Here is a 14,455-nt window from a genome sequence, read left to right as displayed (position 1 = left end):
CGAGGTGTCTATCATTAGTTGCTTTTGCTCTTCCTTTAAAAGTACTGTAAATGGGGGATTGGGGGAAAGACTGAGCAGCTCAAAGCAAGGGAGAGAAATCTAGATGGAAAAAACTCCTTAATTAGGTATGGCTAAGTGGCAATAAGAAGAGTGGTCAGGAAGCATGCAGAAGATGAATGAAGGTGACGTGCCACGACAGGCCATCAGCTACCTGAGAAGACAGAGGGCAGCATTTGAATACAGAACTTAAGGAGCTGTTGCCCTTTGCCTCTCTTGGCTGGACTAGGCGGGTCTTGATGGTGGACTTGTACTTACCCCATTCCATTCCACGCCCATACTCACTTCCTCACTACCATCTGTGGCATTCTCATATTTGACGTTGCCCGCCAGGCTGTCTCGGCTCCTCCTCCGCTCAGAGCCATCACCCTCTTTCAGAATCTCTACCACCTTGGTCTGGTTAATAGGATCAATACCCTGCAAAGGAACAAAGTGTAAAAATAGCGAGGTGAGGTTAGAGTCAGTGTCAGGCCTTAGCAAGAGAACTGCAAAATTCCGCTAACTTTTCTAGAAACACATGCTACCATCTGTTTCCTGGCCATTGACATATAGCAGTGAATATGCTGGTTGAAGAAAAGTTCTGGTGTGGTGAGAAAATCCTAATTCTGCAACAAGTATTGCACACACTCTATTCAGACTTGTTACTGGAGGATATGCATAATTTGTGTGCCCACATAAAGCCCCTTTTGGGGGAGTGACCAAGCCAGTGAAGTACAGATTCTATTACAGGTTCTATTAATAACCAACCAACCCCAACATACCTAATGACTTCAAAACAAGCCAAGAACCACAAGTTACCTTTACTTCATGACTTCACATCCTGGCTTGTCTGGAAGTTATTAACCATGTTCACCTGGCTGTGATTTAACACAGGGCTAGGGTTAACAGCTGCCACATGGTGCTCAGTTCCTGCAGGTTTGTTTATTCTCTCATGTCAAACAGGAGAACCCAACACTAGCAAAGGGGACATTTGCAGTTGTGGAGACCCCATCTGTATTCTGACTTCTTTAAAGCCAAAAATCAAACAATTCTGCAGACATTTGCTTATTTGACATATGGTAATTTAAAATGATTAGGCTAGGCCTCATCTAGAGTAGTGTGTCTAGTTCTGGACACCACACTTTAAGAAGGATGCCAACAAACTGTAGCAAGTTCAGAAGAAGGCAACAAGGATGATCATGAGACTGGAAATCAAGCCCTATGAAGAAAGACTGAAATAAGTGAGCATGTTTAGCCTTGAGAAAAGAAGACTAAAGGGAGAGATGATAGCATTTTTCAAATACAGTGGTGCCTCGCTTAACAAGTGCACCGTATAACGACGAAATCGCATAGCGAAGCGGTTTCCGCGATCGCTAATGCGATCGCTTACCGATGGCCCCAATGGGCAAAACTCGCATAGCGAAGGTCGGTAAGCGTTTCACTTACCGACCTTCGCTTTGTGACCCGCGGATCAGCTGTTCGGCGGGTCCAAAATGGCCGCCGGAACAGCCGAAATGGCCGCGCGCAGCGTTTTCGCGCCCTCGGTAAGCGAGGGGAGGGCGGGAAAATGGCTGCCGGCTATGGGAAGACTTTGCTAAACGGTGAGTTTTCAGCCGATTTGGAATGCATTAAACATCATTTAAAAAGCCAATGGCTTTTTACTTTCCGTTTAACAAAGTTTTCACATAGCGAAGGTTAATGCGGAATGGATTAACCTTGCTATGCGAGGCACCACTGTACTTGAAAAGGAGTCATACAGAGGAGGGACAGGATCTGTTCTTGATTATCCCAGAGCACAGGACATGTAATAATGGGCTCAAGATAAAGGAAGCCAGATTTCAGCGGAATATCAGGAAAAACTTCTTAAATGTTAGAGCAGTGTGACAATGGAACCAATTACCTTGGGAGGTGGTGAGCACTCCAACACTAGAGGCATTCAAGAGAAAGTTGGACAACTACTTGTCAGATCTGCTTTGGATTCCTGCATTGAGTAGGGATTTGCACCCAATGGCCTTATAGGCCCCTCTCAACTCAATTGTTCTGTGATTCTTTGATTCAGGGCAGGGAGAATGGAAGACAACAATGCATCCACCTGGCTCTCTTTCCACCCCTCCACTTATCCCCCCCCCCATTCCTCCATCTACTCTGGGTTAATATGATTCATTGGTGCCATCTGTTTTTTTAGTGTCATTGTTGCCACCTTTAATGTTTATATTTTTTAATTTTGTTTTGTTTTCTATTACATGTATTGTAACTTGCAGAGAGTAATGCCTCAATACAAATGAGAGCGGGATACAAACTGCATAAATAAATATAAATAAATATAAACATCTAGTTTTCCACTACAGGACATTTCCTGCCTATTGTTAGAACTATAATGGCTACAAACATACAATAAAAAAGAAGCAAAAATAAAACCAAAACAATAGTAAATTCAGCACTTAGTTTCAAAATTCTGCATTTGAATTTGTCAGATCCGCTTTGGTATATACAAGTAGACTACCATGAAAATCAAGAATTAAAAAAAAGTCATAGTAAAATAAATAAAATCTGTTCTCCTTGTGATTACCAATTAGACTTGGGTCCCCAACTGTGGCTAATTATGTTGCAGAGACTTATTAAAGACTGAGTCCTACACAATCTGCAACCCTACCAACAGGATGCAAACTTGTATCATGGTCTAAAGCTCATTATTCCAAAATGTGGAGAACTTTCACAAGATATCACTGAGCACTGGAGAAGTACCATCAAACTCCTATTTCTGCTCAGTTTCTAATTCTGCCATGAGTTTTGTTCTCAAAATAAAATTCTACCAAGCTTTGACTTTCCAGTAGAAGGAACACTTACAATTGGCCACATTCTAGCCACAGAAACCTATAACAGCATTTTACATTTTTCACATCAGCCTGTATCATAGGCTTCCAGATCTAAGCTGCTGAACTCCATCAGTCAAAATTATCATGTTCGGCACACTGACTTTTATGAAGAAACACACATCTTTTAGTTGATTTTCTAAGAGTTCCCATTTTCCAAAGATAAAAGAGCTGCAGTTCTCCAGATGTTGCTGGAGCCTTCAATACCCTCAATCATTGGTCAAACTGGTGGAAACTGAACACCAACATCATCTGGAAGGCCACAGTTTGCCCTCTCTCTCCATCACACCTGTTGTTGGTTCTGAGTTGGTGCTGGCCTTACCTGTCTCCTGGATCGCATTGCACATTCTTCCAACGTTTCCGCAGCTTCCAGCTTGCCTTGGCGTCTGTACAGTGCACCCAGATTCCTCAAGGTAGTGTTCACTGTGGGGCTGACAAAAATAAAGGAGAAAGTGCTGAAGTTAGCAATTTTTGCTCATATCCCCTGAACATGGAGCCACCTCTACCGACAGTTCCCACTTCCTGCTATTAACTCCTTGAAATTACAGGACATATTTCTGAAAAAAGAGGTACTTGCCCCTTGATAAAAGCCTTTTGTTCCCTAGCTGGCTATACACACAGCCCGTTATTGTATTAGTCACAAAAGCAGGCATTGGTCTAAACGTCTTCAGGTACTGTGTTTTTCTTCCCCTTTTCTTCTCATTTGCTGCCCCTTAAATCACTTGCCTAAAGGATGTCCTTAAAAGGCCAGTCCTGCCATTGGGTAGAATGAGGTCCTTCTCCCAAGCTGGAAAGCTCTGGTAGCTTCTCTTCCCCCTCCCCATGCAGCATCCCCAAGGACCTCCTTAGGCAGCCAAATGTCTTGGAAGAATGTGGGATTCAGGAAAATCTCCCACAAAGCTGCAGGAATGACAACAGAGAAGAAGGTTGTGAACCTTTGGCAAACACGACACCATACCTGCTGACCTTGCAGGCTTTGTACCATCCACCATACTCTGCATAGGGGGTGTTTTCTCTGTGTTTGCTCTGCAAGAGAAAGGTGGGAGGAGAAAGCTGGTTAGAACCGTCAAAGCCACAGTACTTGAAAGGTGTGCTGCTTGTATGCTGAGCAGGATAGAACAGCAGTAACCTGCTTGACCACAGTTACCTTGCAGCTATGCTGGCTCCTGTATATTTGAGACTGTATAGATATAGGGGACTACCAGTGGAATAATAATTAGGGCACATCCAGCATAACTGTAATCTAGCCTTTCAGACACAGTATTTCAAAATTCTTTGCTGTTGTTTTTGCAACGAATTTAACAAGGCTACCCTTTGGGGTTCTACCTGCTGGAAGAAGAGGTTCTGCCTGTGTCAGAATCTTTATGCCTTCAGACATTTTGGACTATAACTTCCTTTATCACTGATCATGCTTGCTGGATAGCTCAGTGAGTTAGGTATCTGGCTGCAGAGTCAGAAGTTGAGAGTTTGATCCCCTACTGTGCCTCCAGGAAGGAGAGTCAGCCTGCGTGCCTTGGGCAAGCTGCACAGTCCCAGGGCACCCTAGAAGAAGGGAATGGGGATACAACTTCAGTGTATTCCCTACCTAGAAAAACCTGAAAAAGGTCACCATAAGTCAGAATGGACTTGATAGCATAGAATTATTATTGTATTATTATGCCAGCTGAAGCTTTGGGGAATTGGAAACCCAAAGTAGCTGGAAGGTCTAATATTTCCCTTTCCTGGATGGTTCAAGTTAATGGAAGGAAAGAATCTCTCATTGGAACACCTAGGGCTTCATAGTACTAGAGGACCAAACTAGTCTATCAAGACAATGCAGGGACAACAAGCTTGCAGAGGTTTTTCCACTGGGGAAAAAAATCCAAAGAAGATTCTTCACCACCTGAACTGAAACAAAGAAGGTCACCTAGAAAATATTTCTCTATTGGGTAAAACCGCACATACTTCTGCTCCCCTGGCTCAGCAAAATCAACTTTGTGCAAGGCACAGATAACGCAAAAGAGTGACATGTCAGATTATCAAGAAGGTTAAGCCATAAGCACTGTAATTCAGAAGACAGATCTACAAAGATACCAGAATAGGTTTGATGCAATCTGAAGTCCTACAATTGCAAAAAATAAATAAAAACATATACTGGAAATGTGTACATTAAAGGAGCACAGAGATCATGGCCACAGAACAAAACACTAAATTTTGTTCAACAAGGTAGTGGCTAATTTCAAAGTGCAAATACTCATCATGGCAGTCCCCGCAGTCAGCATCCACTGCCCTCAGGAAAAATCAAACTGCAGATCACCGAATCGATTCATAAAAGCTTATTTGGAGGAGAACTTTGTAAAGTTACTAGCTCTTAATTGCTGTTCAAGACTAGATTGCCATAAATTACTTTGCACTGCAACAGGGATACCTTGCAATAATATACTGGTCCTGGAAAAATCCATTTCTCTCACAGCTAATATGATGCTTACAGTTATGTTCAGAGGAAATTGGGAAGTGAGATGGCAGATGATGTCATTGTCCTCACTACCCAGAAGTGACTCTGTGAGAGCTCTCTCCACCACAGGTTTGTTACATACATAACAAAATCCTGTTGCACAGTTCCACTGCATATGGATGACATCATCATCCAGCAACTTTAATCTTTACCTTAATTAAATTTTAAACTTCCTACTCTTTCTCCTCTACAAGCTTTATGGCTCCCTAAGGATCCCTTTGGCCCTGGGAGCTGGGAGGGGAGTTTTTATATTTGAAAACTGCTGCCAGATTGTTGCTAAGAGGCGAATGCCAATGAAGCTCTCCCCTCCTAAGGGTTCCCCAGGGCAAAAGAGATCCCTGGGGAACCACAGAACCTGTAGAGGGCGATAAGATGTTTTAAACTATATTAAACGTTGCTTGGTGACAACATCATCCCAGTTTAAACAGTGGAGTTGTACTAATTAGATTTCAACCAATTTGATGATTAAAAACCAAGTCAGATAAGCAGAGATGGTGGCCCCAGTGTCTGCCTACAGCTACAGATATATAATCCAGTAGATGAACACTGGTTTATGTCAAACCAAGAGACACAAATAAACACCTGTAATGCAGACACTGAGTAACCTGCAATATCTGCAAAGTGGAGATCTCAGTTTCACTATTACTGCAAGATAATTCTTTTTAACAAGTGATGGATATGCTCATTTAACTGCAGAAATAATACGTTTCTCCCTGCGTGTGAGCTATACTATATTAGACCAAGGGCCTAAGGCCAGCATTCTGTTTGCAGCCAATCTGATGCCTCTAAGAAGCCATAAGTAGGATGTGTGTGCAACAGCATCCTTTCTACTCTTTCCCTCTAGCAAACTGAGATATAGAGGCCCTCAGTGTCTGATCCTGTGGAACAGGATACAGCCATTATGACCAGCAGCTATGTATCACCTCATCATCTGTGAATATGTGCAAATCCTCATTTAAAGTCTTCCAAGTCAGCATTATTACATTTTAGGGCAGCAGATCTTGTCTTTTTAACTATATGATGAAATCCTTCCTTTTGTCTGTCTGGATTCTCCCATCACTCAGCTTCAATGGATGACCCAGGACTCTGTATTACAGCAGAGGGAAAAGAAATGTCCCTTCCTACCCACTTGCTGCACTCCATTAATGTTTTTATATACATTATGTCCTCCTTTGCCTACTTTTTTATTTTATAACTTTAAATGTTAGATCAGGAGAACAATACACCAGGACCTTGCCCAGTGCATGCCCCTCTCTTGGAAGCATTCCTGGCTTGCAAAAACTTCCCACCCAATTATTGGCTACAACTTTTATTTTATATTAGCCCTCTTTGCATTCTCTGGGGCAGTCAGCCAAATCCAGGACTCCAGTCCGTTGAGATCCTTAGGCTTCAAAAGAAGTTTGTGTTTTTTGTTTTAAAAAATGCACTCACAGAAGTTCATCCACCAACCACTTTGACAATCCTGGTATCTGAGGGGTACTAAGCCAATCACAACTTAAGACTTAATGCTAAAAAACATTTAAGTACTGAATGTATTGGAAAATGGTGTAGGAAGCTAGCAAGCTGTCTTATGTAGAATCAAACCACCAGTTCATCTGGCCCAGTACTGTGGACACTGATTGGTAGTGACTCTCCAGGGATTCAGGCACCTTACCCTGGAGATAGAGGGAATCGAGCCTGTGTCCTTTTGCATACAAAACCAGTTCTCTTAAAGTAGGGTGTGGGCCTTCTCAAATGAGATTAATGCACATCCAGTTCTGTCAGGAGAACTACTGAACCCCAGTTGCACTGTTTTAGAAGCACAGAACTTGTAGGGATCTGAGAGTCCTCAATGGGTGTATTTAAAAGGTGGATTATAGGGGTTCAGTTCACACCCATTTCTGTGCAACTTCCTGCAGCAATCTTCATGATGACCATCTGATAGTGGCATCTGGGGAAACGCAGGACCACGGAAAAGCAGCTCTTGGTCTTACAGATTTCCACAAATTTTCCACATGTTGATATGAATTCTCAGGCCCCTCAACTCAATCAAGCAGCGCCGTCACAACAGCAGGTCAGTACACTTCTGTACAAAGCACTGATGGAGGAACAGCTAAGATAGACGGTAGGGGCATTTGCAGGCCAGAATCATTAAGCAAAAATTATACTCAGAACCAAAGGATTCTGTTCGTTAGCCGTACAAGGCCCTAATCTTTCAATTTGGCTTTCCCCTAGCTTACTTAGTGCTCCCTTGAGACTAGTGCCCTTCCTAGATAAGTCAGGAAGGCAACATTAGTGGTTACTTTCCACTCAGCTCCACCTCATCAGGCTGCTCTCTATTTCTTTGGAATGGATTCCAAAGCGCATGTTGTTATATACTTAGACATTAACCCAATTTCCCTTTATGTGACAACTTATATCCCTAATGTAGCTGACTGATTTTGAGGTGAAAATTGAAGAAGACAGCAGCACCTAGTCCTCTCTCCATAACAAGCATCTTTTTTTGTCCCATAAAATTCTGTTCTCTTTCCAAACGCTCACACAGCAAGTGGAACTTTCCACTTAAAAGCCACATATTTACCTCTTCCTAACAAGACACATTTCTTAAGTACCACAAGAAAGATGCTTGTCATCACTGTCCTTTTTATTCCCCTCCTCTAATTTTCCTGGCCAGGTATGCCCCACAGATTGAGCTATTTGTATGCACAACTGATTCACAATAGGGCTCAGGAACACGTGATGCCCCAGGTATGGCTGAAATGCAATTCCCATCAGCCAGTAGTGAGGGATGAGCGGAAAGGGCAATTACACAACCCCAGGCAGGGTCACATGCTCCCCACCTTTGATTCACAGAAAAGTATGGCTTACTGTGTTCAGTTTGTTTCTGCGGAGTAAACGTGTATGGGTTTGTGCTGTATCTACAACCTTATTACTCTATATGGATAAAGTATGACAAAAGTATGAACAAGCAATGCTTTAGCAAGATGGATTTTATGCCTTTTAATAGCATAAGAAACAAGAAACCAAGAATGTCAGTGGAAGACAACATTAGAAAGAAATAGAAGGGACACATTACTGAAAAGTAGCTCCTTATTCCAGAAACAACATATGATCTCACTCTTCTCCATGACTTGAAAAGCCCTCTCTGTTTTGTGATTCTGGAAAGTCCCAGCTCACTTCTGTATTCATAAAAAAATGTGATGAAGCTTAGCTGCTAAAGAACTAGTTATTAGCTGGAAGGCCACAGTTCACCTTACACTGACTCCCTGGTTTGCCTTAGGTGACTCCTCCCATGTATGGAGACACTGAACAACAGAGTGGGGGTTGGCGGCTCCTGCAACTCTATTTACAATTTCTGAACACTAAGCATTGTTATAGAATGCCTTCTCTAAGTATTATTCAGCAAACTTCTTTAAACAAAATGATATGGTAAATGACTGTATGTGTTTGAGGTATTAGCTGAATTTCTGCTCACAGCTGTCAGGTTCAAAAGGACTCCATTTACAGATTATGTCTGCAGACTGGTTCACTTGCCATCTTCCTGAGGTTCAGCAAAGGATCGATTATTGTACGAATTAGCTCCTTCTTATACCTGTAATTACAGCACTGCCATGCGTCATAATATATGAAGTAGAGACATGTTATTAAATGCACTGAGCTAGACGGTGCGCACACATGCCAGAAAGCCCCAGTTGGAGAGAGCGCTTAGATAGGTATTTATTGTGTTGCAAACACAAGCACAGCACTGGCTATTTAATTTACACAAGGGGAAGATCTGAGGGGTAGAGTACATGACTTCCACTCAAAATTCCCAGATTCAACCTGTGGCGTCACCAGTGAAAAGGATGAAGTAGCTGGTCACGGGAAAGCTTCCTGCCCAGGGCTCTGGTCAGAACAGGTTGAGACTGACCAGTAGACTGACTTGGGATAAGGCAGCTAGCCAGCTGCTGCCTAAAGAGTTAATAGGGCCTTAGTGTCCACATGAGTCATGTGTTGGTTGAGCAAAAGAAGTGGGAGAAGAAAGTTTCTAGGTCTTATGCTCCATTTTTTGCAGTAACTCTCACCAATGTCTAGAAATAAACCAGCAATAGACAGAGTTACAGGCCAATCAGAGCAATTATATGATCCAGTGGAAGAAGAAGAATTTGATCATGTTGTTTTTTAACTTGCGCTCCAAAATCCTCCAGCCACTGGCTGACTGGGGATTTGGGGCGCCGTAGTTCAACAACAAAAAACTAAACCATTTTTTCCAAATACTGGAAAGAAAAGACTGTGCAGGAAAATGAGGGGAGATCAGGTTCTGAGCTCAGACCCACACATTCCCCACAGTACCAAATTTGCCTCCTGGAATGCAAACCGTATGCAAAATTGAAAATCCTGTTCAGCAGTATTCAAGAAAGAAGAAATGTCAACAGAATGTCTTGTGTATGTTTTCTTATGAAACTGAATTACAAAGTGAAAGGAGGTAAGAGGGAAGGAAAGAAAGGTGTGGTAAAAATGAAAGTGCCTAAAATTAAAATTATTAGGGAGTGGAAAGAATGTTTTCCAGTGCAAAGCCACTAATGATACAAAAACCAGAATTGTTTGATACGAAACCACACAAGGCACAGAAGTGTCTCCAAATCAGTACCTTAGGATCAGGGTAATGATTCTGATCTGGAGGATGGGTCAATTGTGCTCCAAGGACTAAGTACAAAAATCTGTCATTCAAAACAAGCTGTCCCTGTTGAGCTCAAGATACCAGTGAAGAACGCCTAGAAATCACCCACCACTCTTTTCATGGGAAGGTGACCCAAAAGTAGCTCCTGAACTTGGATTTTTCTCAACATTGTCCTAAAGCAGACTCGGACTGCCTGATCAAAACTATCTAACAGAGCTAGAGGAGGGGGAGTGAGAGAATAAGAATAACCTGTGCAAGGCAGAAGCATGTATGTTCTTGCCTGTGAACTGCTCACACTGTGTTTATTTACTTAGCCTAGAATGTCTCTAAAGTGACGCACAGTGGTACATTTTTGAAATGCAGATAGTCATCCTGATGGTCACCACAGCCATGCTTCCATACGACAATAAGGTACATTGCAACAAACAACTTCTAGCAATTTTTGTTTTCACCTAGAGCAGATCTGTCACAAAGCTGATTGGCCTTAATTGTTCAATTCAATCATAAGCCACCAATGTTTTGTATTACAACAGGAAGAGTTCATAATGATTACTGTTCTTGGAAAAATCCATTCCCCAACCAAGATACTCTGAGGAATGCAGCTAAGCTCAGAAGAAATAAGGAAGACTGAAGCAGAAGCAAAGTTGGTATTGTCCGTGTTTATACAAAAGAATTGATCAAAAAGTCTTCAGCAGGGCATGTGAACTGCTGGATAGCTCAGTGGCATGCCCTGGCTCCATTGTGCACAGTTCCTACACTTCCCTGTAATGTTTAGGTTTTCCAGAAGAGGCAGCAGCATCATTATTCTTTGCACCAAAGGCTAGAACCTTTATCCTAAGAAACCTAGGTTTGCTGTAACTCTAATACACATACGTATTCCCATTCTAGGTCAAATATTAGTTTCTTCCTTTCAGAACTGGGGAATCCAAAGCAGAAGTTGCTCAGGAGGAGAAGTTGGTAATGGTGAAGAGGACTGCAGCTTCTTCCTATTTCTTTTACATAAGACTTTGGGAAACAAAAAAAAAAAACTACTTTTGTTTTCTTATCAGCCAAATGGCCTTCCCATTGTGCAAGCTTTAGTTTCCTGGTTCTGAAGTGTCTGTGGCCAGAAACCTGTTGTAATCCCTTCATCTTCCACTCTCCAGTAGGTCCTAAGGAGTGCACTATAACAGAGAGAAAACATGCAAGGCATGGAAAGAACAGGACTATCAGCTCTATCTTTCACCATGGGGAGCTCCTGGACTGTCTTGTTAGTATTCTCACTGCACCCACATAGGCAATTACACTTTTCACCCCCATAAAATACTGCAGCGCCAAGTCTCTGATGCTCCTTATGGCTATCAGTAACCAGATCTGGAATCACCAGAGAAACTCACTGCAAGGCAGGGTTGGGGAACTGGTGACCCCCACAAGTTGGAATTAAGTTCCCATCCTCTTAAACCAATGGCCAGACTGCAGCTGATGGGACTTGAAGCCTAGCAGCCTGTTCCAAATCCTTGCTCTAAGGTAAAGAAACGTCTGGGATTCCACCCAGTACAGGACACACAAAGACAAACTCAGATGTGCATTATATTCCTGCTGTCATCATGCAACAGTACCCACTAGAACAGGGTTCATACACTCACCTTGCTCATTTCCTCCCTTTCTTCTGCATGCATCCATATAGGCTTATGTTCATCTGTAGGAGCAAGAGAAAAAGTATAGAAAAGGGAGAGAAGCCACATTTGTGGTTCTGGTGGCATTTCCAAAGGCCTCCCTCACACTACAGATGGGAAAGGAAGATGCCAGTGTGCTGACTTTTGAACCCATCTGCTCATTTCCTTTGGCAGATTTGCTTTTGTCAACTTAATAAAGTTACTATGGTGAAGTATGCCAGGGGGAGAAGGGAACATTCATGAGACCATGAATGTTATCCACATGTAACACATGGCTTCTTTATCTTATCAGGTCATGATGATAAGTAAAAAAAAAGGCCTGGACTACTGTCAACAAAGAAATTCAAAAGCAGCACAGGTTCTTAGAGCTCCTGTGTACCAATGGCACAGCAAGTACGTGTTTAATAGTCTACTATTCATAATCAAATTTTAGGGCTCTTAGTAGCCACTACAGTCTGCCGGGTTCCTGCTAAACTTCCCCTTCCTTGCACAAACCTTGCGTCCTCGCTCTTTGCTTGTCCACCTACCATCCACAGAGCCGAATTCCTTCACATGGGCACGGGTGAGAATCTCCTTGTAGAGGGTCTCTGCATCCTTGTATTTGCCTTGTTTCAGGTAGCAGGAGGCCTAACAAAGAGTACAAGAATGACATCTTAAAAACAGGCAAGCCATGCTCCCACAACCAGATTTTTCACACACAGCTTCCCTACATTCCTCCTGTAAGCCAGTGGACCCACCAGATTATTCTTTGTTTTGGCCACATTGGGGTCATCAGGCCCGAGACGGGATTCATAGATTTCAAGTGCCCGGCGGTAGTAATACTCTACTTCCTCATATTTGCCCTGATTCTGGCATAGCAGAGCCAGGTTATTTAACTGTTTGGCCACATCTGGGTGATCTTTGCCAAGAACCTGAAAAGGAGAATCAGACATTGAAATTACAATTGCAAAAAGAGAATTAGGGGGGGGGGGAGAGAAGCGATATTGAGACATTGTTCTCCCCTCCCATAGAAAATAAGCCAGAAATATAATAAGACTCTGACATACATTGCTATTTTTTTGCATACAGTGCTACATCAGCCTTTGACTAGTAATTGTTTTGCTTCTGAAGGTATCCCCCTTCCAGGATGTCGGGATGGTACAGAGATCAGCAGCACTTAAAGGCAATAGAGAACCTCACTGGTTGACTGTCCAGTGCCTTCAACCCTCCTCCCCTAAGCTTGAGAAAAAGAAGGATACCTTTTCCCGGATTTCCAGTGCGCGCTTACATAATGGTTCTGCCTCCTTGTATTTCCCCCTTTTGCCATAGAGAACAGCCAGGTTATTTAGGGTTGCTGCAACCTGTTGAGGCATATAAGCACACTTACATAAGAGCCATGGAAGGACGAGAGGAAGCCAAGGGAAAGAACTAGAGAATAGTAGAGAGAGAATGAATGACACAAGAACAGACATATTAATCAACTTTCACTTAAATACAATTACGTTACAAGCATTACTGGTAAACCAAAGGCAGACCAAGACATTTAGCCACCTGAAGCACAGCTCAAATGACAACTATTGTCTGAACATCTGAGAGCCAACAATAGTTTTAAAAGCAGTCTTCCTGCTTCATTGGAGTGTTTTGCCTTCATCATCCTTACCCCATTTCAGAGTGCCACCTGAAACAGGTTATTGAAACATCAGAGTCTATCTGCTAATTGAAAGCTGCCCTCTCCCTGATCAGCCAATGGAAATTACGGAATACAGAAGAAGGCAACAACAAGGTACCAAGTGAATGAGTCCAGGATGTTGACTGTCAGCCCAAGATGCTAAGACTCATTTATACAAACGATACAGATTCCTGACCACAGCTTGGAAAAGTATCCTTTGAACTATAGTTCCAAAGATCCTCCAGTGACTACACTGACTTACAGGCTCTAAGAGTTGTAGTTTTAAAAGCAACTTTCCTAGGCTTTGCTCATGACTGCAGGTTACTCTGGACTTCTGTAAAGAGATGTGCACACTGATAGGACCATGTAGGTAGATAAAAAAAGATACAACCAGTTGTTGTGGTTCCCAGCTGTTTGTCCTCCAGATGTTTTCAACTTAAAGCTCTCAGAAACTCTGGTACGCATAGCCAATGGTCAGGGATTCTGAGAGCTGAAGCACAGACTGTATGAAGCGCCAAAGGCTGAGAGCACCAGTGACCAGCTCCCCTCCAGCACCAGACCTACTGTATGGTGCCATACCAAGGGTTTCGTAACTGTCTGAAATATAGGCGGCAGATGAACAGGGCACTGATTCTTTCATCTCCATTCCAGTGAGAACTCAAAGGTTATTTTAATTTTTCCGGCTTGTTCTTTTTAAAGATGGGCAGAATAATATAATAAGAACTTTTGTGCAGCAGGCCAAAGACAAATCAGATACTGATGAGACGTTCAAAAGCAGTGCATAAGGGAAACAGAACTATCCCGCTTCTGTCTGCCAGAAACTGTCATTGAGTTCATACTGCCTTTAATACCAGATGTAATAGATGACCATAATGACTATTAGCTATTGTTGAAAGATAACTGAGCAAATACTTGGCCATGCTTCTGTCCCTTAGTGTATCATCTTCTTAGTCTGCAGTATTATACTTGCTTCAGATAGCCCTTGAACCAATCCAAAGTATACCCACCATTATCCTCCTGAAGGTTGGCAAACCAAATCCTGCAATACTGCTATAGGTCAGCTGATCACTACCTCCTTCCAAATCCCATCAGCTTAGACCGTCCAGCCAA

General features: G+C 42.6%; 1 protein-coding gene across 12 annotated transcripts in view; it reads right to left on the bottom strand.

Moving 5' to 3' along the window:
* KLC4 (kinesin light chain 4) overlaps nt 1-14,455 on the bottom strand; it is a 62,962-nt gene that overhangs the window by 21,475 nt on the left and 27,032 nt on the right. For 6 of the 12 annotated variants that reach the window (XM_020796903.3, XM_020796909.3, XM_020796904.3 and 3 more), the window contains exons 7-13: nt 12,936-13,037; nt 12,435-12,608; nt 12,225-12,324; nt 11,668-11,720; nt 3,868-3,935; nt 3,232-3,340; nt 316-474 (exon numbers count right to left, since the gene is read on the bottom strand). In XM_020796903.3, the coding sequence (XP_020652562.3) occupies nt 316-474; nt 3,232-3,340; nt 3,868-3,935; nt 11,668-11,720; nt 12,225-12,324; nt 12,435-12,608; nt 12,936-13,037 (765 nt within the window). The remainder of the gene's footprint in view (nt 1-315; nt 475-3,231; nt 3,341-3,867; nt 3,936-11,667; nt 11,721-12,224; nt 12,325-12,434; nt 12,609-12,935; nt 13,038-14,455) is intronic. The other 6 variants (XM_020796907.3, XM_020796910.3, XM_078382899.1 and 3 more) reach the window with 2 other exon arrangements.

Source organism: Pogona vitticeps, chromosome 1 (genome assembly GCF_051106095.1).
Source record: "Pogona vitticeps strain Pit_001003342236 chromosome 1, PviZW2.1, whole genome shotgun sequence".
NCBI classification, from domain to species: domain Eukaryota; kingdom Metazoa; phylum Chordata; class Lepidosauria; order Squamata; family Agamidae; genus Pogona; species Pogona vitticeps.
The sequence above is the reverse complement of the archived record's forward strand: the minus strand, read 5'-3'. Positions and strand labels throughout refer to the sequence as shown.